The sequence below is a fragment of the Lytechinus pictus genome, chromosome 1 (genome assembly GCF_037042905.1).
Source record: "Lytechinus pictus isolate F3 Inbred chromosome 1, Lp3.0, whole genome shotgun sequence".
Taxonomy (NCBI): domain Eukaryota; kingdom Metazoa; phylum Echinodermata; class Echinoidea; order Temnopleuroida; family Toxopneustidae; genus Lytechinus; species Lytechinus pictus.
Genome location: NC_087245.1, coordinates 39938046 through 39965254, shown reverse-complemented (window position 1 = coordinate 39965254; position 27209 = coordinate 39938046). Strand labels below are relative to the sequence as shown.

Here is a 27209-nt window from a genome sequence, read left to right as displayed (position 1 = left end):
GTCACAGTAAAAGATTTATAATTCTTTTCTTCTCATTTTCAGGGGAAGGAGACAGGAAGTATCTTTCCCTTAGATCTAGGCGGTGCCTCTACAATCTTGACCCAGGATCAGATTCTCAAGATCGACGCTGCCTTGAAGTCTGAACAGATCAAATCAGAGCCTAACCCTCTCCTACAAGGCCCACCTCCTCCCCAAGAGAACATGGAAAGCATTCCCATCGAAGAACCAGAGGATCACCAGGAAGTGGAGGAGAAGATTCAACTCAACATCGACAGCGTGCTCGACATCGGACCCGGAAGCTTCAGCACCAAGCATCTGATGAACCAGGTCATGAGCAGTGAGATACTCATGGAAGCCATCGGTGATGACGGACTGGCTGCTACGGTGGCCGTGGCCAAGGCGAACAGTGATGATGAATCGGAGGGTGAATCGACCACGGACTCGACGTCGGAAAAGAAGGAGGATAACCTGAAGAGGAGATCTGCTCGGATTGCGCACATAACAGCAAACGACTTGACCCTGAGACAGGCCATGAGAGAAAAGGAACAGAAGAAGAAGGAGCGGGAAGAGAAGAAACGGCAGAAGGAAGAGGAAAAGAAAGCAAAGGATTCTAAAAATGTGAGTGTGGTAGAGGATGACAGTGACACTTCGACTGCACAGAAAGAGAAAGGGAAATCAGGGACAGACATAAGTAGTGAAATTGAGAAATACTTAAAGGTCATTGATCAGGAAATTAAGCACAGTGAAGAGCAGAAGGATGGGGATCCAAAGAAAGAAGAGGGGAAGAAGGAAGTTTTGGCAGAACAGAAAGAAGCAACAAAAAAGCAGGAGGAAGACAAGGATGGAGGCAAGAAAACTACAAGTCTCAACCTGTTTGAAAGCCTTGGAATGGCTAAACCAAAGAAAGAAGTTAAGGATGATACTGTGAAGGAAGACATTTTGAAAGGAACAACAGAAGGTAACAAGGAGAAAGAGAAACCTGGTGGATCTAGTCAAAGACCTCCCGATGAAGGTAGTCAGAGACCACTTGAAGAAGAAACAAAGAGTGAAGTGGGGCAAAAATTATCAGATTCAAAGGATGAATTAGAGTTGGGTGAGGTGAAGGAGGAGAAGGAAACGGGAGAATTGTCCGATGATGAAAACGGCCACCCTGAATCCAAATCAAGTGTTTATTGGATGGACCATAGCTACGCTGCAAGTTCCGCACTTCCAGCCTCCAGTAACGTACCTGCAACAACCCCAGGAGATTCTCCTACGAAGCGCAGCACTCGAAGCGAAAGCAGGAAAGAGAAAAGCTCTGAGGAACCTAATAAAGAAAAGAAAGCAGAAGAAAAACCTCGGAGATCCTCGCGACGAGAATCAAAAGTTTCAACAGAAGAAGAGGGCAAAGAAGCCAAGGAGGATAAGAAATCTAAATCAAAACATGATCGTAAGGACAAGAAGACATCAAAAGGGAAGAAAGATAAAGAAAGGCACAGTCGGTCAAGGTTAAAAGAGAAGAGTAGCATTAAAGAGGAGAGACATCGAAGAGAGAGTCAGTCTAAATCTGTGGATGACAGCAAAGAGAAGGATAAGAAGAAAAAGAAACACAAAGAAAGAGACAAAGAGAAGGAAGAATCCAGAAAGAAGAAATCCTCAAGAAGCTCCAGAGATATCAAGAAAACTAAACTTGGTAAGAGTTTTTTTTTCTTAATTGATCGCAAGTCCGACTTGATCGGATCATTAATATAATTTATGATTGTTTGGATACACAATTGTAGACTGTGAAGAAGTATTTTTGAATTACTTGAATCTATTGTTTAATACATGCATAGTTTCTATTTTTGAATAAAAAAACATGGTCTTACACTTTGTTTCATTTTCAGTCTACACTATTCCTGTACAGTACAAGGTTTTAGGTCAAATACTCTGTTTCAGTTTCAATTAATGAATGACTTCATGTATATGTATATGTATGTACCGTCATGTGTTTCCAATTATGTGAAGTTTACTTTCAAGGGTTGTTTGTTTCTAGGAAATTTTACGTTTACCAGAAACTAGATCATTTCCTGTGAAGTTAGGGAATCATTGTGCATTTTTTTATTTTTTAAGCACAGTTGCACCATTAACTATAATATTTTCCACCAAAGTTAATTTTTGGTTTATGAAATTTTTAGAAAAAGAAGTATTTATTTTTGGGGCAAACTTTACTTGTTCAGCTCATAATTACTTTTAACATTTTCTGGTGGCTTAGATAATTTTAAAAGTTAGAGAATATTCAAATCATCTGAGCTATTTTAAGTCTCCTTCAACTTGTGTCTTGTCTTACATTCATATGAGAAAATATAGTATCATTTGATATGAAATATTTTAAAGGGAACAAAAGATTTCCTTTTGAATAAAAAAAATCCATTAAATGCAACTAATAGAGAATGTTGTGAAAGGAATTGCGAGTTTACCCTTTAAAAATAAATGTTTTATTTTCATCTGTGTTAACGTTGGTTTAGGTGCAGATGAACCATTTACATCTGGAGGGAAGCCTGAAGAGATATAAATTGAAAAGAAAAAATATACTCCACCTTTTACAGGACAAACATATCCATAAATTAAGATGGCAACTATTATCCATATACTATTGATGTAAAATATTAGTTTGGTCTTTTAAAAATGAAATGTTTACATCTGTGTTAATGTTGTTTTAGGTGCGGATGAGCGAAGTGATATTCATTTTCATCTGAAGAGGAGCATAAGCCTGAAGAGACTAATCATGAAATGCATCTATATCTTGAAGAGAAAATAATGTTCTCTTTTTGCAGAACAAACATATCCAGAAGATAGCAACTGTTATTTAAATCAATAATTCCTCTGGGTTAACATTGCTTTAGGTATAGATGAGCTTAGAGATATTCCATTTCCATGAGAAAGATACTATTATTTATCTCAGTTGATGTAAATATTAGTTGGTCTTTGAATAAAAAAATGTTTACATCTGTGTAAATGTTATTTTAGATGCAGATGAGCTTAGCAATATTCCATTTGCAAACTGTTATTTCTAATGATGATGGTGTGAAACATTAGTTTGGTCTTTGAAAAATTGTTGTTTTTAGGTGCAGATGAGCTCAGCGATATTCCGTTTTCTTCGGAAGAAGAGCCTGAAGCGCAGGAGGAGGCAGATCAGGCTGAACATGATACTGGCAGTGACTGGACCAGTGACGATGATCCAGAGAAACTATGGTGTATATGCAGACAGCCTCATGACGGAAAGTGAGTCATCTAATGCTTTTTCATACCGTGACATGACATTTCGTCCTCCGACATTTGCTCCGGTCTTGATATCTCAGAGGGCATAGGGTTAGAGTTAGGATTGTAAGAGTTTTTGGTTCAGAATAATGTGTAGATAAGGATTAGGGTTGAGATTTTAGAGGTTAGGTTTTGATGCTTGGCTTGACATGCAAAGTTTCCATTGGAGAAAATGTTGCGGGAGCAAGTGTCATGGAACCTTTCAAACTGTCGTCTCATACTATGAGGGCAAAAAAAAGAAAGTTTGTTTGCTGCGACTCAACTGACCCTTGTCAAACCTGCCAACTTTCATTTTTTTTCTTCAAATTTGACTCCCCCAAAAAAGTCAGACCATGATATTCATTGTTTTACGGCGGCGGCGGCGTCAACACCAAATCTTAACCGAAGGTTAAGTTTTTGAAATGACAGCATAACTTAAAAAGTATAGGGACCTAGTTCATCAAACTTGGCCATAAGGTTAATCAAGTATTACTGAACATCCTGCCTGAGTTTCAGATCACATGACCAAGGTCAAAGGTCATTTAGGGTCAATGAACTTAGACCATGTTGGGGGAATCAACATTAAATCTTAACCTAAGGTTAAGTTTTTGAAATGTCATCATAACTTAAAAAATATATGGACCTAGTTCATGAAATTTGGACATAAGGTTAATCAAGTATTACTGAACATCCTGCTTGAGTTTCACATCACATGACCAAGGTCAAAGGTCATTCAGGGTCAATGAACTTTGGCCAAATTGGGGGTATCTGTTGAATTACCATCATAACTTTGAATGTTTATGGATCTGATTCATGAAACTTAGACATAATAGTAATCAAGTATCACTGAACATCCTGTGCAAGTGTCAGGTCACATGATTAAGGTCAAAGGCCATTTAGGGTCAATGAACTTTGGCCAAATTGGGGGTATTTGTTGAATTACCATCATAACTTCGAAAGTTTATGGATCTGATTCATGAAACTTGGACATAAGAGTAATGAAGTATCACTAAACATCCTGTGCGCATTTCAGGTCACATCTCCAAGGTCAAAGGTCAATGAACTTTGGCCATAATGGGGGTATCTGTTGAATTACCATCATAACTTCGAAAGTTTATGGATCTGATTCATGAAACTTGGACATAAGAGTAATGAAGTATCACTAAACATCCTGTGCAAGTTTCAGGTCACATGATCAAGGTCAAAGGTCATTTAAGGTCAATGAACTTTGGCCAAGTTGCGGGTATTTATTGAATTACCATCATAACTTTGAAAGTTTATTGGTCTAGTTCATAAAACTTGGACATAAGAGTAATCAAGTAACACTAAACATCCTGTGCGAATTTCAGGTCACATGACCAACGTCAAAGGTCAATGAACTTTGGCCATAATGGGGGTATCTGTTCAATTACCATCATAGCTCTATTAGTTCATAAAACTTGGACATAAGAGTCATCAAGTATCCCTGAACATATCATGCGAGTTTCAGGTCACATGACGAAAGTCAAAGGTCATTTAACTTTGGCCATTTTAGAGGTAATTATTAGATTGCTGTCATAACTTTCAAAGTCTATAGATATAGTGTATAAAATGTGGATATAGGGGTAATCAAGTATCACTGACAATTTTTAGGTCACATGATCAAGGTCAAATATCAATGAACGTAGTATTGTATCATTATATGAATGGTGTTTTTTGTGAATAATTATTTTATAGTAGTTTTCAAAGTCAGCACTGCTGCTGTATTGAATCGCGTGATGCAGGTGAGACCGCCAGAGGCATTCCACTTGTTTTACTGATGAATGGCGTGGTAGAACATCAGCCACGACATGGAAAGGAAAAAATAAAACAGAAATGTATAGGGCCTACATGTAGAGTTACTTGCTTTTGAAATGTCTATATTTAAAAAATTGGGGCTACATGTACATGGCTCCAATTTATGTAGCATTATGTATATTTATACAGAAAATTTCCCAAAATCAAGAAAAATGATAAATTTTGAAGAAAAAAAAATCTAAATTAAGTTACTTCCTTTTGTCATGGGGCATGTATTTTTCAATGCTCCCCTCTTCCCAGCAGTTTCAATGTGTGTCATTGTCATTTGGGTCATTGACCTTTTTAATTCAACAAAATAGTGCTGACTCAATTTACTAGTACATGCGCATATTCTTAATTGACGAGCTTTATCTGACATAGCAAGATCATGCTTACAACTGGTTGAGGTGTAAAAAGGGAAAGTTATGCTGCTCAGGAACAGCTGCTTGAGATGTCCTGTTTCTATTTCCATGAGATAACATGTATTATCATGGACCTTTATGTTGGATCATTTCCTTATAATGATACGCTAAATGAAGCTACTCAGGGGCCCGTCTTACAAAGAGTTGTGATTGATCTGATCAATCGCAACTATGGAAAGCCAGCAAAGTCAACATATAACATGCACGTTTGTTCAAAGAAATTTCTAGATATGAATGTATATCCATAACTTAATTGATTTCTTGAAAATTGGTGTGGTCTCCTTTGTTTACAAAGGACATTTTGCAAATTTCCTGGAGAAAAAATTATGACACTAATGGATTTCCATAGAGTTACAGTTGATTGGAAGAGTTACAATTGATTGGATCAATCGTAACTCCTTGTAAGACGGGGCCCTGGAATTCCTCCATGCATTTGGAATTTGTGTCACCTGTCAGGGAATGTATGATTGTTAGTCAATCTTATTGATAAAAGAATGGAGCCTCTTTTTATCATTTGGAAGTCAATCTAAAGGTTCCTTTGATGATGTAATGACATGCCTTCTGTATAGTTGGAGCTCAGCCAGCTGCCTCTCCTTTGTAATGGATGAACATTTTCCCCCCAAAGTTCATACACAAATTTGTATATCATGTAGAGCAACCTCCTGAAGATACGGTACATGTGGTTCTTCAGTGGCATTGCTGCCACTAGAGGTAGTAGAATCGCAGCTTCACGTTTTAAAAAGCATTTAACCATGTTATTGATTCAGTACTCAAAACAGGTGAGATCGATGGGGCCCCCCTTAACTTCCTGTTGTAGTTCCTGTGTTAGGTAGAAATAGCATGAAGTTGTTTTCGAGAGCAAAACTTATTTGCTTACATGTACGTGAGGTTGCTCGTACATGTATGTACTGGCACTTTGTATATCAGTCGCACAGAACAAGGGCTGAGCCCCGTCTTACAAACTATGGAAATCCATCAGTGTCATAATTTTTTCTCCAGGAAATTTGCAAAATGTCCTTTGTAAATAAAGGAGATCACACACCAATTTGGCAAGAAATCAAATAATTTATGGATATACATTCATATCTAGACATTAATTAATGTTGACTTTGCTGGCTTTCCATAGTTGCAATTGATTGGATCAATCGCAACTCTTTGTAAGAGGGGCCCAGGAAATCCCATTTTCTGTTGACTGACGATGGTTGGTTCTATCAACCTTGTAGAAATGCAATGATTACATTCCAAATGTTTTGACAAAATAATTTAAAATCTTATCTTTCTTTGTGAATTGCTATATCCCAATAGTATTTTAGGAACCACTCTAAAAAATTTGCCAATCATTGCACCTCCATCTTGATTTTTGTCATGGAAAACAGTTGCACGATCAATGGGCCTATCACCCACCTAGGCAATTCAAACCAAGCAGTGTTTCTATTGCCTGGCTGCACAATCGGCTCATTGATGTTGAAACAAAAAGTTCTGCATTTCCTGAAGAAACATCACGTTTTGCTAATCAGGGTGAAAGAAGTGTATTAGGTTTCACGGTGCACCATGTATCTTTCATGGGCAATTGTTGGTCCTGAAAAGGACCACCTAAACCTGACGTTTCAACAACAAGAACACTCGTCGAAACGTCACTACACTGTTCTTCTTTGCCATGGAAACCTTCTGAAGTTACATATTGAAAACATTTGTAATGATCATATTGCGGTGTAAAAATTTTGATATTGCTATTTGCCGGCAGGATCGAAGGAGATTTTCCAGGCAATGTTTACTTGAGACAATACCTCTCACAATGTGTGTTTGCCTGTGAAGGGGTGCCTGAGTAGTAAGAATGAATTCATTCAAATGAATCTGTTTTTCTACTAATACATGTGGCATTATCCACCCAAGGGTTCATTACATGCCGCCGCGCACAGAAAAATCAAGCCATAGAAGTCGTGTGTTGTGGACCCAAGAAATGAGATCCCAGCACGCGCGACCCACTAGTAAGAAATCCACTGCCAAACGCGGTTCGTGGTGCGAGGTTAGTGGTGCGAGGTTAGTATACTAATACTAACCTCGCAATACGTGTGAGTGGGCATTATCCTGGTTTAAGTCACCAGTCCATTCACTGTCGTTTATTTTGTTAGTGCTGGGAACTTCTTTCAACTCCCATTGACTTTATAAACAACGAGTGCACACACACCGACACACACGAGAAGAGAGGTGACTAATTTCACGATAAGGCCATACATACACTGAATTATTGTACATATTTCTATCATTTTTCTTCAAGGTTCATGATATGCTGTGATAAATGTGAAGATTGGTTTCATGGCAAGTGTGTGAACATCACCAAGAAAGAAGGAAAGCGCATGGAAAGCGAGAATCTTAGCTGGATGTGTCCAAAGTGTACTGGTAAGTACTTCATAACTCCCTAATTGCATTTAGCCTAAGTCAAGCCCATCACAACATGATATTAACAAAAGATTGAACATGTTGCTTGAAGAGAAATTCCCAAAGGGGAGATGCTCATACTGGCCCCCCCCCCGAAAACGTGTATGTTTTATTACCCGACCTACCCAAATCTGTCTTGTTTTATTTCTTTTTTGTCAAACTTTGTAACCTATATCTCTTGATTGATTGGTTTGAATCAAATTGAACTTGAACCTTTGTAAAACGTGGCTTTTATTTTTCAAATACAAATTTGACCCTTCACCCGAAATGTGATAATCTTCGCTAATTTAATCATTTGTATAATGTACTACCGGTATTTAATGTTTTGGTCTCTTCTGCATATAGCAGAGCGAGACTATAGGTGCCGCTTTTCCGACGGCGTCATCAACATTGAAATCTTAACTAAGGTTAAGTTTTTGAAATGTCATCATAACTTCGAAAGTATATGGTATGGAAGCTTAAAAGTGCCACCCAGATGTTCATATAATCATCTCGTCATATCTACATCTCTGTGGGAGAGATGATCAGATGGCAAGATCTTAGATCTTTGAATTGTCTACATCCCATGTGAGAGATGATCAGATGGCAAGATCTTGGATCTCGTCATGTCTACATCTTTAAGAAGAGATTGTGGCTGCCTCTATATAAGAGGAGTTTCCAATAATATACGACGAATGACAGGACGAGTTTCATACGATTTAAAGAACTCTTTAATATAGATGATTGTCGATTAATGATCAGTAGAAATATTTTGTAGATTAAGCGTTGCAGATAACATTCTGAAAATTATAAAACAGATATACAAGAATCATGAATACACAGACATATTATCTTTTCGTTTACACATTAGATTCATATTTACATAATTTAGTTAATCATCATCATTCACATTATAACAACATCCATTCATCATTATTCTCATAATGAATATTTGGTAAATAACAGAGTGCAATTAATAATCAAATAAAAGTAATCTTACCAAATATGGCTTTCTGTTTCTTTCTGTATACTGGATTGGACACAGCCTTTTTCCTTCGTAATACTTAAACAATGACAATTATTTATAACACGCGCGCAACTATCATGATTATTATTATTATTATTATGCGCAAATATACATGGCAACCATGACGCAGCAATCAAGATTAAAGTTACACTAATTACGTCACAATTAATGCGCGCAATGCGTCGCAGTAACATGGCTCCTTTAACTGATTATCCAAAACAGTTACTTATATATAATTATAAACTTCAATTAGAAATATATATAGCGCTTGCATAAAAAGAATAACACTATAAACCACTATTAAAAATATCAATAAACAATAAAGTATTCATGCTTTAATATTATGCTTGCATGCTCTCATCACAGTTTGATAAGTGAATAATTTTAATATATTATCGAAGTTTCAAGCGTTCGAAAGCAAATTAAGGTCAAAACTATACGATCAAATCATAAAATGATAAATAAAAGAATGCATAATACAATATTTTGAACGATATCTGAAAATATAGCAAGCCTTTTTTTTCTTTTCAAATGCATTTCTTTTGATCCAATTTGATTCTTGAAACATCAAGAAGATAATATATTAAATTTGTATATGTATAATGCCAAAAAATGCACACTGCAATATAAGCAATGTTTCGCTCATTTGGTTGAACAAGACAAAATAAAAGATCACATATTTAAATAGCACAGAAACAATTTCCCAAGCTATCAATAACTTTGCATATCAATCTGCTCATTGCCTATTGATATAGAAATAAACGATAATAATATAACAGTCTAATTGTTCTTGTGTTTGGCTCCTTGCGGGGGAATCCCTAAATGTCTTTCGCGTGGATTATACTTGCCCATGTGAAAAGCAGTCTCTTTCTGTTATAGTGTCAGTATCACATTAAGAACAAATCTAGTCATCTGCTAGGATCAAAACGAGCTTATGTATGGGTCTTTCCAAAAATCTAGGCTCATGCTTACGTTTACCGTCTTTTCGAAGATCGCGATCAGCCATGATCAGTTTCACTTTACGAACTCGGCCGTCATCACATTTGTAGGCTTCTGTCACTCTTCCTAGTGGCCACTGACTTCGAGTATCGCTGCAGTCTTTTACAATGACAATGTCGCCTATCGCGAGGTCACGCTTTGGATGGACCCACTTCTGTCTTGTTTGGATGTCTTGGAGATATTCACGCTTCCATCTACTCCAGAATTCGTTCGCTAGATACTGCACACGACGCCACCACTTCCGAGCATACACGTCTTCTCGCTGAAACTTGCCTGGGGGAGGCATCACAACTTTTGCCTTCATGGTTAGAAGATGGTTCGGAGTCAACGGTTCAGGGGCATCTCCTGCACATAGATTAGCTGTAGACAGTGGTCTGGAATTGACAACTGACTCCACTTCAGTAAGGAACGTCTGGAAGGATTCATCATCTAGTTGTGACCCTGAATTCATGAGGAGGGGTTCAAGGACTCTGCGTACTGTACCAATCTGGCGCTCCCAAACTCCTCCCATGTGAGATGCACTCGGCGTGTTCATCTGGAAGGGTATCCAATCAACTCCATTCTCTAGTAGATACGTCTGGCTGGATAGATTCCTGGTCCAACTCTCTCATTGCTTCCCGCAACTCGTTTCTAGCGCCAACGAAAGCAGTCCCTCTATCAGATCTGATCTGTCTGACTGGTCCACGACGAGTGAGGAACCGCCGGAGGCAGTTGATGAAGCTACTGCTTGTGAGACTATTTGCTGCTTCTAGATGAATGGCTCTTGATGCCATACAAGTGAAAAGTACTCCATATCTTTTCACAATACTTCTTTTTTCTTTGATGTTGAAAGGTCCAAAGTAGTCCACAGCACAGTATGTGAATGGGGGTGCCGGTTCTAGGCGATCTTTTGGCAGATCTGCCATCTTCTGTTGCTGCAATGGTCCTCTCATTTTTCTGCACAAGACACACTTTGATATGATACTGGAAACTGCAGAAGAACCACCAATCACCCAGTATCCATTTTGTCTCAGTTGATTATGTGTGATTCCTCTTCCCATGTGGTTATCCTGCTCATGCTTGTGTCTTATGAGCAATGTCGTCATATGAGAATTTCTCGGCATGATGACGGGATGCTTGATTTCGTCAGGTACGGCAGCTTTGTCGATTCTTCCACCAACTCGCATGATACCATCACTGCCAATGTATGGATCTAGACGATATAGAGAACTGATTGGCTTGATTTCACTGTTTCTCTTTCTTGCTGTCTGTCTGTCATTTTGCTCACCAGAGCCTAAGTTGCGAAGTACCATCAATTCGTCACGAAAATGTTCTATCTGCAAGTTTCGGATTATTTCAGTTTCTGCTGCATCGACTTCTGCAACTGTCAAGATAACACGTTGGAGTGGACGGTTCAATTTAGGGCTTGTCTTCCTCTTCACTTCTCTCTTTCGTAGTTTACTTTTGAACATCATACATAGTGCTACCACTCTCTTGGCACGTTGCCAGCTTGAGATATGCTGGAGGCGACTAATCTCGAAGTGGTTGGCTCTAGCAGTCATTGTAGACAAGGTCGACACATGTCTAACTTCTGGGTCATCTTTCTCACAGCTGGCTTTATACTGCTCTGTAGGAATCTTGAATTCTCCTTTCTCATGAAGAAACTTCGGTCCAACCAGCCAGCGGCTACTTTCAACGAGCTCCTTTGCTGTCATCCCTCGAGACGCCTCATCAGCAGGGTTGTCTTCTGTGTTCACATAGAACCATCTTTTGGGGTTTGTTTCGTCATGTATCTGTTGCACCCTATTTGCCACGAAGACATGGAATCTCCTTGCTTCGTTACGAATGTAACCCAAGACTACTTGACTATCTGTCCAGAAGAATTCTTGAGGTTTAGCCACTGTCAATTCTTTCCTTAGAAATGTACTCATCTTTGCTGATACAGTGGCAGCCGTCAGTTCGAGTCTGGGAATAGTCATCTGTCTGAGTGGGGTTACTCTTGATTTGGCTGTCACGAGAGAGCAACACACTTTGTCCTCTTCATTCACCAGGCGAATATAAGAGCACTGTCCGTAACCATCAAAACTTGCATCTGAAAAGTGATGTAACTCCGTACGCTTTACTTTGCCGAAGTTTGGAGGCTTGTAGCATCTTGGGACGTTTAGTTTCTCGAGTTCACTTATTTCAGATCTCCATTTCTCCCACTGTGGTCTGACGTCATCGGATAAGGGGCTGTCCCAATCAAGTTTCCTTCTGCAGAGGTCCTGGAGAATCTGTTTTCCTCTCAGAGTCACTGGACTTGCAAGGCCGATAGGGTCATAAATTGAGCCAACAGTGGATAGAACTCCCCGTCTAGTAAGAGGGCGATCTTTAAGCTCAATTCGGAACTGCAATGTATCACTTTCCACGCACCAGAATACACCTAATGCTCTCTCTATTGGTAGTGGATCAACTTCTAGGTCCAAGTCAGCAATACCCTTAGCTCTGTCTTCGATAGGAAAACTCTGCAGAACCTCCTTATTGTTAGACATTATCTTGTGTAATCTCAGTCCAGCTTTACTGCAGATTGCTTGACTTGCTTTCATGACACTCACGGCTTCATCTGGGGTTGCGACTGACTTAAGTCCGTCGTCGACATAGAAGTCATCTCGAATATATGAAGCTGCATTGGACCCAAACTCAGCTTCGCCATCATCTGCTGCTTTCTTGAAGCCATAGTTAGCACATCCAGGTGAGCTAGTAGCGCCGAATAGGTGAACCTTCATCCTGTATTCGATCACGTTTTTGTTTGGGTCACCATCTTCCCACCACAAGAAACGGAGAAGGTCCCGATCTTCCTCCGACACGAAGAATTGGTGAAACATTCCTTTGATGTCTCCAACGACAGCAACTTCTTCTTGGCGGAACCTGCACAGTACTCCAACTAAGCCATTAGTCAAGTCTGGTCCTTGTAGGAGGTTGTCATTGAGTGAGATTCCTTCACACTTTGCTGAGCAATCAAAGACCACACGTATTTTCCCTGGCTTTTTGGGATGATAGACACCAGTATGGGGTACATAGTTTACCTTTCCTTGTTTGTAGCTAGAGGGAGCCCTTTCAGCACATGTTTCAAGCACATCTTTCATGAATTCTATGTAGTCTTCCATAAACTTTGGGTTCCTTCTAAACCTGGCATTTAGTTGTTTCCATCGGTTCTCTGCTACTTTGCGATTGTATGGTAGCGATGTGTTAGGCGTCTTGAGGGGGAGGGGCATCTCATAATGTCCGTCTGGTCGTTTCCTTATTCCTTTCTCCATGATTCGCAGGAACTTCTTGTCCTCCATTGAGATAGACTGCCCTCCCATGTTTTCATCAGCAAAGTCCTTCTCGAGAATCGCAATGACTTTCTGCGGGCAGAGGATTTCTTTCGCTGTTGACGGGACTGCAAACTTCTCGCTCTCACAACTTGTAGCTTTGTTGCAAACAACAGCACCTGAACTTTCAGATGTCAGGCAGACTTTTCCAATAATTCCCCAACCTAGGAGAGATTTTTGACCATAGGGATCATCCTCCCCTCCAGTGATTACTTGTCGAGGCCGGATAGCTCTTGGGCAATCATTTCCGATCAAGAGTGACACATCAATGTTTCTATCATAGGGTATCATTTCATCCGCAACTTGACGAAGATGAGGCCAGTGATTTACCACCTCCTTCTTGGGTATTTGTGACCTGCTGGCTGGTATTTCCTGTCTTGCAAAGGCCACTGGTAGTTGAATTACATGCTCCTTATTATAGTCTTGTATCTCCAGACCCTTGATTTTCTTACTTTCGATGTTAGAACTTCCATGCATTGTTGTCAGCTGCAGATTTGTTGAAGCTCCCTTTACGCCGAGTTTGTCACGCAGTTTCTCTGACATGAAGCTTACATTTGACTGATCATCAAGCACTGCATACACAAGGCACTCTTTACTTGGATTTTCTTGATGTCTCACCCAGACTGGTACAATCATACTATGATCTCTGCCGTTTTGATCCTGGATTGAGCATACTGTAGTACAGTTGGCAAACCCTGCATGCTCAGTCTTCTTGGTAGCATAGTGTAGACAGGACAGATGGCTACCCCCACATTCCTTGCACGATCGTCGATCTTGGCACTCCTTGATACGATGACTATCTGTCATCCCACATCCCATGCACAGTCTCCGCTTGAAGAAAAATGCCTTCCGGTCATACATAGGCTTGGTGACGAAATCATCACATTCATCTAGGGTATGGTCTTCCTTACACCAAGGACAGTTTGCATAGCTTCCATTTTTCGACCATTCCGATTTTACCCTCCTTCCATCTGTAGCGAAGGTTCTTGCTTTAGGACCCAATGCTCCAAGACTTCTCGAGGTTTCTCTGAGGCCTGCAAGTTCAGGGATGTTGGCCTTATTAGCTGCCCTTCTCACAAACTCTTCAAACTTTGAGAATGATGGATATTCTTGTTGGTCGATGTTTTCTCTCTGACGGTCAATCTCATCTCTCCATCTTCCTTCGAGATATACAGGCAATTTCTCTAGAAGTTTGGCATTCTCCTGTGGATAATCTAAGATTCCAAGAGATTTTACTGATTGCTTTGCTGCCTTTACTTTTCCTAGGAAATCTGCGAGCTCCATCAAACCGTTTGAATCCTTCGGTCCTATCTTTGGCCAGGCGGCAAGTTTATTCATGTAGGCTGTGCTAACGATGCTTGGATTTCCATATCTCTCACTTATGAGACTCATCGCTCTTTCATAGCCATCTTCACTTCCTATCAGCATGAAATGCTGGACGACATCCTTTGGTTTTCCTGTTACATAATTATTCAGGTACATCAACTTGGTGGTAGATCCCATTGGCTTGCTATCTATCATACTTATGAATGCATGCTTCCACATTGGGTAGGTCATGGGGTCTCCATTAAAGATGGGAATGTCTATCTTAGGTAGCTGAAGAGATGCCGACATTTCCTGATTAGCGGCACATTGTTGGAGACTTACGTTGCCGAGCTGAGTAACACATCTTTCCAGTGATTTGGCAATCTGCTCCCATCCTGACTGTTGGGTAGAAGGTACTTGGAAATTCTGCGGCGACTGCCACGCTACAAGATTTGGAGGAGGCGTTACATCTGCCTCGCATGACTTCAGAAATCTATCCATATCAGCTTCTTTATTGACATCAAGTCCTTCCAATAGGGATGATTTCTCCAATCCAAATTCTTCCAGCACTTCTAACTTAGCTTCGTTTTCTGCGAGTTCTATCTCGCAGACTAATGCATCTTGCATCTCTTCGTATGCTTCTTGTGCCATCTTGGCTTTTCTTTCCATTTCCTTTACTTTCTTTTCCTTTTCTTTGAAAGACAATTTTGCTTGCATGGCGGCGGCCTTCTTTTTTAACTCCAACATTTCCAGCTCTACAGAGACCGCTAGACTTACTCCAGTCCTCGTGGAACTGCACTTTGACTTGAGAGATCCGCATTCTTCCTTATCATGCTTATCTTTTCTCTCCATCATGTCCATTGTCAGCTTTTTGAATGTTATTCAGCTTGATGCTTAATTTGAATGTTATTGTGGCTGCCTCTATATAAGAGGAGTTTCCAATAATATACGACGAATGACAGGACGAGTTTCATACGATTTAAAGAACTCTTTAATATAGATGATTGTCGATTAATGATCAGTAGAAATATTTTGTAGATTAAGCGTTGCAGATAACATTCTGAAAATTATAAAACAGATATACAAGAATCATGAATACACAGACATATTATCTTTTCGTTTACACATTAGATTCATATTTACATAATTTAGTTAATCATCATCATTCACATTATAACAACATCCATTCATCATTATTCTCATAATGAATATTTGGTAAATAACAGAGTGCAATTAATAATCAAATAAAAGTAATCTTACCAAATATGGCTTTCTGTTTCTTTCTGTATACTGGACTGGACACAGCCTTTTTCCTTCGTAATACTTAAACAATGACAATTATTTATAACACGCGCGCAACTATTATGATTATTATTATTATTATTATGCGCAAATATACATGGCAACCATGACGCAGCAATCAAGATTAAAATTACACTAATTACGTCACAATTAATGCGCGCAATGCGTCGCAGTAACAGAGATGATCAGATGGCAAGATCTTAGATCTCGTCATGTCTTCATCCTGTGGGAGAGATGATTGGATGAAAAGATCTTGGATCTCGTCATGTCTACATCCCGTGAGAGAGATGATCAGATGGCAAGATCTTGGATCTCGTCATGTCTGCATCATGTGGGATACATGTAGATGATCAGATGATAATATCTTGGATCTTGTCATGTCTACATCTTTTAAAGATCTTGCCATCTGATTATCTCTTCTAAAAGATGTAGACATGACGAGATCATGAAACTTTGTATACCCAATGTCTTAGGTCATATGATCATGGTCAAGGGCCATGTTGGGTATTATCATATGAGTATTTTGTTTTGTGAATCATTATTTAATAGCTGTTTTTCAAAGTCAGCACTGCTGGTATATTGGATCGCGTAATGCAGGTGAGACTGCCAGAGGCGTTCCACTTGTGACTGCTACAACATGCTTTAGTTTAGAAAAATATTGTAACAATTTGAGTGGAACTTTGTCAAGTTATTTATATTGATTGATTTCGAAATCTTTGAATCATTTTGTCAGAAGAGGAAAAGACCGAGGCAACAGACAAGTCCAAGGCAAAGGACGACAAGAGTAAGAAGTCTAAGCAAGAAACAGATGACTCCAAGGATGCACATTCCAAGGAGAAAGCCAGGCGGAAGAGCAGAGATAGGAGAGAAGAAAAGATGGAAGATGAGGAGTATATCGACGAGGAAGATGAGAAAAAGAAGAAGAGAGGAAAGGCGGGTGAAGAGAAGAAGAGGAAAAGGAAGAGCGATGCAGGGACAAAGAAGGACTCAGAGGTATGTATTGCTTTCATTTTCAACTTTTCTAATAAAAAAATCAGAACATTTCGAAATTCAAGCGTTAGTTAATTTTTCTCTTCACCTCATTAAAATAGTGCTTGATGCATCATACATGAAACTTAATGAAGTGGTTGGTTATGAAAGAGGTCAATAAAAAAGTATACATTGTGTAGATGATGTTAGTTAAAGAGGAAACTTTTTTTTAAAGAATGCCATTGTGTAAAAACAATGCTATGGAATATTTCACACAATTTTGATCCTGTCTTGATCTTTTTATTTCAATCATTTAATTCCAGTCTGATAAATTTTTACCCATTTAAAATACATATTTATTTTTAATCTCTCATGAAAAAGTCTAAAAAGGAGCCCGAGGAGGAGGTGGCCAGCAAGAAGAAACGGCTCAAGTTCTTCCGACCCCCTCCACCCAAGCAGCACTGCATCGGGACCCGGTGTGAGAACTGGGCCAGGGCCGGGTCGGTGTACTGTAGTCCAGGCTGCATAGTGAAGCATGCCAAAGAGAGCATGAAGCTCCTTGCCGCTGAGAAGGAAAGGGCTACGGGACTCAAGGGAAGGAGGGATTCCGCAGGCGGTTCTGCCGGCACTCCGACTCAGGTTGGTTATTCTTCAGTATGGCGTCGATATACCCTAGTGAAAAAAAAGTTTGTCACAAAATTTTTTATTTAGTAAATAACTGCCTATTGAAAAATTGATGCAGGAAGAATTCTATACAGTAGCTGAAAAATGACCACAATAAAGATCACCCACACAGATGAGAATGTATGGGGCAACGCATTATTATTATTTCTTGGGAAAAGACTCATCTCACTGGAATGCCATGCTTATGTGGTAGATTTCTCAGCAATTACACATTTTCCACCCGAATCATTTTGCACATATATTTTATTCATACACACAAACATTAGGGTGATCATGTGATGGGACTCGGTTTGAACGAATTTACAGATTGTTGCCACAACTAGCATTAATGTTTAATCTTAGACTGATGGCCTTCAGTTTTTTTGAATCACTAGTATTCTTTTTCTCCTCTATGTAGTCACTGAAGCTGAGAGAGGACGAGCGTATATCAGTGATAGAGCGTCACACAGGTCGTCTTCGCACGGGCCTAACAGCACCGACGTATGAAGAGCTGCCATATTGGCTGGGTAGACATCCAACGTATGAAGTGCTCAGGCCAAATATCAAACATGGATACACCTCTTCTGCATATTCTCCTGGTAAAGCCTTTGAAATCATTGTAAATTATTCCTGAAATGTAGAGCCGGGCTGCATCTTATAAAGAGTTGTGATTGATTTGATCAACCACAACTATGGAAAGCCAACAATGCCAACATGTAAATTCACGTTTTTAAAAAAAGTTTCTCGATATGTTTATTCATACATCTATCGTTTTTCCTGATAATTCAGTGTGCTCCTCTTTATTTACAAAAGAACACAGCGCAAATTTTCCTGTCGAAAAAAGTTATGACATTGATGGCTTTCCATATAGTTGAGGTTGATCGGACCAATCACAACTCTTTGTACGATGGGGCCCGGATCTAAATATATGTTGAGAAATAGGATTCAACTTCTTATCAACAAAGTACAATGTCATATTTTGTTCTATTTAACCCTATCTAGGCCGGGGGGGGGGGGGGGCCTCGGAGGCCCCCCCTCATCGAATTGTGCGATATTTTCGCTGTGCAAAATTTTTTGACTGCGCCACTCGCTGACTTTTTACTTTCAAGTCTTGCGCAACTTTTGAGACCAATTTTGTGTCACCCGGGTACATGGTTCCGAAATTACGCAACATTATGTAAGTGCATGTCAGACCAAAATTTGCTCAAAAACGTGGTTTTGTGTACAAAGTCAATGCAAATTGTGTTTTCAACCAAAATTCATAAATGTATGATTATTTTTAGTTTTGCTGGTCTAAATGTATTTATTTTATGCTTTTTATGATCTCTGAAGAGTCCCCAACAAATTCCATTGAAAAAACAATGAAAAACAAAAGGAAAAAATAACAAGGAAATACATAAGTAATTGCAAAAAACAATATAATACATAAGAAATTGATTTGATATCGCAATTTTTTTCATGTGCACTTGCTAAGAACACCACAAAGAGTTTCTATACCAAATATTAGAACATTTGGAGCATTATTTCGGGAGTTAGAGGAAAAAGTATGATTTTGCATACTAATTACGCATAAATTAGCATAATCACTTAATAGCCATTCGCATGAAATAAATTACTATACAATTTTGTAGATTATGTCCCAGGCAACCCGCATGCCAATTTTTGGCGCGATCGCGCGGTTGACGGCCGAGATCTCAAGGGGGGCCTGGGAGGCCCCCCCCCCCCCCACGGCCATATGAACTCCCAAAATACCCCGGCCTAAATAGGGTTAAAGCATTGATGAGTACTTTATCATGATAATGCTTGTTTCTTGTTGAAAGGAACACGTACCAACTTACCCCCCCCCCCCCCCTTAAAACATAAAACTGTCTTTGATTGCTTTTCATTCATATTTTTTATAAGAAGTTAGGCAATTAGACTTAATTCTATAGATAAGCAAATGTGCTAGAATTGGTTACTGTTATTGATATTGAAATGTTACGGTTCCAAAGCCCCCCCCCCCTCCCACTAAAAAAAAATGTGTGGATTCTCTGAATTTCCTTTGTAAAATTCTATTATACAAACCCATATAGGGGAACATGAGTGAATTTTGTTATTTAAATCATGAAGTGCACTCTCCTGTCAGTTGTCCTTACCTCATCTGTATTTTCCTATTTCCTTTGGCTTCCTATTTGTTTCTCTTTCTGTGGCTTTGTTTTCTCTCTCCCCCCATCTATTGTGCAAACATTATTGCAAAAATTCTGAGTGCCTGCTATCGTAATAAAATGTGATGTATTATTTATCATGTATATTGTTCTGTGTAAAGAATGTAATTGATAAGTTCTTGTTTGAGATTTATTATTATTATTAATATTATGTTTGTTCTTTTTGGTGCAGGTAAAGGATCATCAAAGCATAAATCTGAATCGAGGAGGCTGTCACACGAGGGCGACCCCAGCAGGAATCTGTCGTCCTCTGATTCGGAGCGTAAGATTAGTACCAAGCAAATCACCAGTCCTACCAAGGATGGTGCGAACACGGGGGCGGACGACATTGAGAGAAGACAGAGAGAGAGGAGAGAAAAGGTAAAGTGTTCAGTCAGACTGAAAGTCATGCTTTACACTCGGTTGGGCATTGGCTTTCATGAGGAGTGGATCATTATTTGCTGACCCCAGATTTTGTGATAAGCATTAGAAATACCTTTGGCATTTTGGGGGGACAGCAAACTCGGTGCACCAGCGAGAAATACTTCGGCCAATTCTAATTAGCCTCGGGCATCTGTCAGGCCAGGGAAAGTGAGCTTATATCTCCTGTAATAACTCTGCAGGATAGCTTTCTGCTGATATGATCAAATACACATGAGATATTTGACTTCGAAGGTAATCAGGCATAGTGGCTGACTTTATAAGTTTTAGATGACAGAAATTACTCTCTGGTCTTCAGAGTGGGGACAATGGTAGAACAGGGATTCAAACTCTTAACCGCATGATCATGAGTCCAGTGCTCCAACCACTAGACCACACTACAACTTTACAAGAAGGCATCTTCCAGTAGCATTACATAGAGACTGCTCGTCATAAATCTTGTTCTCCCATAGCTCTACCAGGACCGAAAGGTGTCATATTCCCCATGAAAGCTGACCCCCTTACTGACTTTCAGATAAAGTTCAGGTTGTGAATAGTGGAACTGTTCCATAGTGATTGTGAAAGGCAGTTCATGAGGTCTAAGAACTGGGGAGCATTTCATCAAAAATTTTGTCTGACAAGTTGTCAGATCTGACAACTTTCCTTGATTTTGATTGACTGAGAAGCAATGTTATTATGGTAAATGTCGGATAAAATGGGACTTGTCCGATAAAACTTCGGACAAGTCCTTTCATGAAATGCTCCCCTTGGGGTGTGCTGTAAACTTCACTGAAGCACTGGAATCTCTGAAATTATAACAAACTGAATCAAATCTCCTAACGGTCACAAAACAGGACACAGATAGCATGCATGTGACTATAACCAAAATGTCTGCCAACAATTTCAGATTTTTTTTTTCTGGTCCACCGATTTCTGCCAAAAAGTTGCATGTAGGCACTTAAAAAAAATGTGTTGTGACTCAATCTTAATTCATACATATAGTCACTCTAGGACATTGGATTTTGTTCAAACTTATTTTGAGGTTACCGCAACTGGCATTTACGTCTAGACTGTGACATTGCTAATGTTTTTTGTCTCTTCAGGTTCGGATGCTACTGGAGATGAAAAGAAGGGAGGAAGAGGCCCGGGAGAGGGAGCTGGAAAGGAAGAGGATGGAGGAGAGCAGACGGAAACGGGAGGAGGAGAAAAGAGAGGAAGAGGAGAGAAAGAAGAGGGAGGACGAGAAGAGGAGGAAGGAAGACAGAGAGAGGAGGGAGAGGGAGAAGCGAGAGAAGGAGGAACGTCTGAGGCAGCAGGCGGAGAGTAGTAAGCTGGCTGAGCAGACATCGGAGAGCGTAAGGGTCAACGTCAAGAGGACGCTCCTGGATGTTCTCCTAACCAGGTTTGTTTTCTATTGATGATCTTATATTCAACAAATTTTGTTTTGCCCAATTTATCCAATGTCGCTGTGTTACTTTTTATTTAAGTCCTCAGGGGCCTGTTGCATAGATATTGTGATCAATTGCAGCATTAAAAAAATGACTGCAGACCTAAATGGGAGCTTTCATTGTCTAAAAATAATGTATCTCTGATGTTTTTTTCATCGCAGAGTTATATGCAGCAGTCTCTGATGTCTCCCTGAACAAATTATCATAAAATATGTTCTTTGAAAATGACATTGATGAAAGAGCTGTATTCCCTCAGGATTGAATTCCTTTTAAATTAAAGTTGTGAAATGTTGAATAGTGATAAACACATGTTAGTGTTCGTTTTGCCATGTGAATTTTTGATTGATTTCATTTTTCATGCTACGTTTTTATAGGGTGAAGAAAGCTCCGGATGTGAAGAACGTTACAGCAGACGATGTGAAGAAAGTCTCCAAGCAGGTGGAGTTTGAGCTCTACAAGCTTTACAATGATACAGGTGCCAAGTATAAAGCAAAGTACAGGACACTCATCTTCAACATCAAAGACATGAAGAATAAGGTAAATTCTTCTTTGTGTGGCATTATTATTGTTTGAACGATTTTGCATAATAAATTTTGCAAAATTGATACAAAACTGAAATATTCAACTTGAAAAGACTTGAAAGTTCTATTATTCAATAAACGATGTTAAGGGGTTGTCATATTCGGACAGTTTAGTGTGGTGTATTGCAATTGTTGTGTGGTAAACCATTTCATCATTCAATACAACTTTTGTCTCATCTGAACAAAGTTTGGCAGAAACTTTGTAATCACTTTTCCTGTTGGTAATAATAATAATAGTAATTCTTATTAAGCGCTTTTTCAAAAGTTACAAAGCGCTGTACAAATGACAAAACAAATCGGTAAAAACTTATAAAAAAACTACACAAATGAAACACTACTTGCAATATATTAAAAAAATAGGTTTATTCATCTTAAACACATCAATAGAAGGACATAGTCTAAGTTTATGGGGGTAATCTATTCCAATATTTTGGGGCAAACACAGAAAATGACCTATCACCTACTGATTTGAATGTCCGGGGGATGTGAAGAGGGATTTGTGATGATGACCGAGTGTTGTACATTGATTGGCGAACTGTTAGCCTGCAGACTAGGATAAGTCATCCATCCGGTCAGTGTTTCTCGTAGGTATACAGTGCAGGCATTATAAAGACCTGTCGTATTGCAACGTGCATGTTTGTTCTCACACTGCTATCTCTTTGCATGCAGGGTCTCTTCCGTCACATCTTAAAGGGAGAGATCTCCCCTAGGAATCTGGTACGCATGTCTTCTGATCAGCTGGCATCCAAGGAGCTCATGAAATGGAGGGAACAGGAGGCTAAGCATGTGAGTAAAATGTACCATGATGAAAATCATCAGCTCAAATTAAAAACAACATTAGTATTTTTCATCTTTCAATAATTTTCATTTCCGTAACTTCACCAAAAAAAAAATCATTATACATTCAGCAAAAACAAGAAAAATTACCCACAGACAAACAAATATAACAGGTGCACAAATACCGTCTCTAAAAACTCATTCACTGAATGAATTACATTGTATTATGACATAACTTTATAATTTTTTGTTGAACGTCGCTATCAGTTGGACAATCAAACTGTTATGATAATGTAATCAAGTCTGTAATATATGCACATTTTTCTTTGAGCTCCTAGCAAAAGTACATTCATTCAACCAGCTTTTTGTAGATAGTCTTTAATAGTTTGAGCCAGTTTGCATTTATTACTGGATATCATGTCTGGCAAGACTTCTGTTTTGAGCCTATCACTTGTTATTTTTCCTCTACAATGCATACTGCCCTATCTAAACATTTTATTCTCCCATCTCCCTCCTCTCTTTCTCTCCCTCGCCATCTCTCTTAAAGAGTTGTATTTTTATTCTCCATATGTGTGTTTTATTATGCCAACATTTTCTTTTGCTTCTTAATATGATCTATCTGCTCTCTTTTTCAATCCATTGTACTTGGCCAAATGTCCTCTTTCAATAGTTTGAGCGTGGCCCAACTTGAGTTTGGATAGATCATACAATAGATCATACTTGAATACCAGCTCATTGCTGCCTTTCCATAGTTTTACCTTTTCCTGAACCATGAAGAACCCTAATTGTATTTAAACATCATTTGTGTCTTGATTTTGCATTTCAATGTTTATTTCTTGATTAGGAGTTGGAGATGATTGTTCAGACTGAGCAAGATAAGAAGAGTATGCCAATGACCATCATGAAGAAGACCCACAAAGGAGAGGTGGAGCTCGGCGAGGAGGACAACCTAGGAGAGCTAGTGGTAAGCTACGTACATTGGTACCACAGTAGTGCTTTGAGGCACCTAAGTGCGAAATCTTGCATTGCTCTCTTTTTAACTTTTTCTTTGAGCGCGATGTGATCTGTGTGGGTCTCTCATCAATCTGGTTTACCTACAGGGCAAGTCCATAAAATATGTATATCCCACTGCCCCTTCCCCTGTAAGTGGGACATTCCTGTAATTTCGGTCAGTTTGTTCTTAGGAAATCGATAAGATCACATGTTTCGCACAAGAACATTGCATGCAGTGACAGCATTCTGCATCGACGAGTCATACTGTGTGTGTGTGTGGAGTATCGCGCCCAACATGCACATGCTTCAGTATTTCTGAGTGAAGTTCTTGAAGAAGGGTTGTGTCTTCATCTATGCCTAAACTAGTTTATCGAAGCAAAACGGTCTTGAAAACCACATTGGAAGGTAAATTTCCGAACTGGTTTCCAAGACCACTTAAGATTGCTCCATCCCCTGTAAGTGGGACATTCCTGAAATTTATGTCAGTTTATTCTTAGGAAATCGATAAGATCACATGTTTCGCACAAGAACATTGCATGCAGTGACAGCATTCTGCATCGACGAGTCATACTGTGTGTGTGTGTGGAGTATCGCGCCCAACATGCACATGCTTCAGTATTTCTGAGTGAAGTTCTTGAAGAAGGGTTGTGTCTTCATCTATGCCTAAACTAGTTTATCGAAGCAAAACCACATTGGAAGGTAAATTTACGAACTGGTTTCCAAGACCACTTAAGATTGCTCCCAAGCATGAAGTGTTCTCATTAGACGTTAATCTGGTATTAACTAAACTGTTAACTACAGGAGTGGGGTTTTAGAAAGTAGATGAGAATGAGGTTGTTTTGATTGAGGGTTTTGTTTCTTGCAGCCACACACCAAGGTGGAGGAGGAAACGTTGAAGCGGTCCAAGAGACCTTCGACAGAGTCCGAGCTGAAGAGTCCATCGAGACCCTCGTTTGGATCTCCCAGGCGTCATTCTGGATCCTCCCCGACCACGCCCACTTCGCCGACGACTCCCACGACCATGCTCATAGACACCACTGAGCAACACAAAGCACATCTCTTTGATCTCAACTGCAAGATCTGCACAGGTGAGTCGGTTTGCCATGAAACTATCCTCGAAAGCATTTCTCATAATTGATGATAAAACTTAAGATTACGAGTAGGTTCAATGAAAACACCCTGTTGATCTTTTCTCTATTCTAGGACTCAAACGATCATGCTCAACACAAAGCTCATCTCGTTGATCTCAACTGCAAGAACTGCACAAATGAGCCAGTTTGCCAAAAGTGCTCCTTATTGCAATTTGTCAATGATAATAAAAATGTTTGTGAGTAGATCCCCCTAAACAACCAACCTATCTTACCAACAACTGCTCAGAAACAGCAGATTTTTTTTCTTTAAATTGTGAGTTGGTCCAATTAATGCAACTTGTTCCCCTATATCTCTAATGGCCATTCTTGATAAACATCACTGAGCAATAAATAGCACATATTATTATATACTGTCAGTGTACCTTTCATTTTTTTAAAGGCTTGTCCATAATAATGCCTGATACATGTAATTTACAATCAAACTACTGCTATTGCAGTACAGTGAAAATGTACAATTATTTTCCACAAATTGAATTGAATCTTCTAATTACAGCTTTTGCATATTACATCTTTTAGGTAAAATACCAGCTCCAAAGGAGGAGAAGGTTGCCAAGAAGAAAGCCATTGTAAGGAAAACCCCCAAGATCAAGAAAGTAGCGGTGGTGGAAGAAAAGAAGAGAGGAGGCATCGTCAAGGAGAAACCAGTCAAGTTCTTTGGGGAGGAGATTGAGGAGATAAAACCAAAGGTGAAATCGGTCACGGAGGACCTTTACGACGATCTCATGGAGACGGTCGGTGGAGGCGAGGATGACGATGATGACGACGATGCCGCTGCTGCCATCACTGAAACGGTGGAGGAATCCACGTAAGTGATGGGTTACTGTAGAGATTCCAGTTATCTGTTTTCTGTTATGCCAATATCATTGTTCTTCGGTGATCCAAGCATTACACTGCTTGTTCCTTGATGGCATATATAAAACATGCAATGGAGTGATTGTCAATAGTGAAACTCTTAGAAATATGTAAGCTTCCATGAAGATCAAGCTGATAAAACACATGCAAAACATTGTGAACAGGTTTCATGGACAGATTTTCCACTTGTGCAGGGTTGTTATTTCTTTGATTTTCATGCTATTCACTGTAGTCTTATGAGTTCATTGTATTTGGCCCGAAAAATTGTGTTTTCGTGAAAAATCAATTTCCTTAAAATCATTCTGCAGCTTGAGTGTTTCTTATTTGTGAAAAAAGGGATTGGTTAGAAGGTCTAAACGTTATTCTGTTTTGTGTTTCTCTGATTTTAGCACCCCTCCAGGAAGTCCTCCGCCTCCAGTCGTAGTGCGCACCGCTCCCAAACCCGTCAAGGAGAAGAAGGCTTCGCGACCTTCGCAGGTCAAGAGGTCGGTGTCTTCCGCTGCACTGACGCCCACACCGGCTTGGAGGGGGTTCATCTTCATGCACGAGGTGTCCAAGTTTGTTGCCGTGGCCCATCATGTGTCTGGTCCTGCTCAAAGTATAACATTGGTGAGTATCTAAGTTTGTTTGCAATGGGAATGTAGATTTCTAGATGGTGATGATGATGGTGGTGGTGGTGGTGAGGATGGTGGTGGTAAGGTAGGTGATGATGATGGTGATGATGTTGATGACGATGATGATTTTGAAAAAAAATATTAAATGTATGAAGAATCATTTTTTTCATACCTCGCCTCACATATTACATATCGATCATGAAATTTCAGAAGGTAAATCTGACGTGGTAGCCACTAACCCGTGTGAAACTTTCAATATCACAATACAGGACCTTCAGGACACCTTGGAGGTGTGTGGGCGTATCCCCTATAAGGTGGTCTGGGACTACTTCACCAAGCTCAAGCAGTCGCAATCGACAGAGATGACCATCGTCCGCTTCCACGTCTGGCAGGAGGACGAGGAGCCGGCCTTCTTTGCCCTCTTCGACTACTTCTACACCCGCCAGCGCATTGGTGTGATTGGGAAGAACCGGCCTCATGTCAAGGACTTCTACCTGATAGCCTTGCCGTCAAGCGATAAGGTTCCCCACCAGATACTGCCATTCAATGGCCCAGGTACGTCTTCCCTCAGATTTAACTTGTAGAGCTGTGAAGGTTGCATATTTGCAAATTTTCTCAAGTTCTTAAAAAACTTGCTGAATACAAGAAGCAATTTTTTTTTTCTATTATACATTGAGTAG

General features: G+C 39.6%; 1 protein-coding gene across 2 annotated transcripts in view; it reads left to right on the top strand.

The window, feature by feature from the left end:
* Positions 1–27209, top strand: part of LOC129262741 (death-inducer obliterator 1-like) — a 36174-nt gene that overhangs the window by 5159 nt on the left and 3806 nt on the right. For both annotated transcript variants that reach the window (XM_054900770.2, XM_054900775.2), the window contains exons 2-16: positions 43–1672; positions 3087–3243; positions 7774–7895; positions 16612–16871; positions 17229–17486; positions 17929–18109; positions 19887–20074; positions 21217–21515; positions 21936–22098; positions 22812–22928; positions 23764–23883; positions 24778–25000; positions 25580–25868; positions 26305–26524; positions 26799–27084. In XM_054900770.2, coding sequence (XP_054756745.2) covers positions 43–1672; positions 3087–3243; positions 7774–7895; positions 16612–16871; positions 17229–17486; positions 17929–18109; positions 19887–20074; positions 21217–21515; positions 21936–22098; positions 22812–22928; positions 23764–23883; positions 24778–25000; positions 25580–25868; positions 26305–26524; positions 26799–27084 — 4513 coding nt within the window. The remainder of the gene's footprint in view (positions 1–42; positions 1673–3086; positions 3244–7773; positions 7896–16611; positions 16872–17228; positions 17487–17928; positions 18110–19886; positions 20075–21216; positions 21516–21935; positions 22099–22811; positions 22929–23763; positions 23884–24777; positions 25001–25579; positions 25869–26304; positions 26525–26798; positions 27085–27209) is intronic.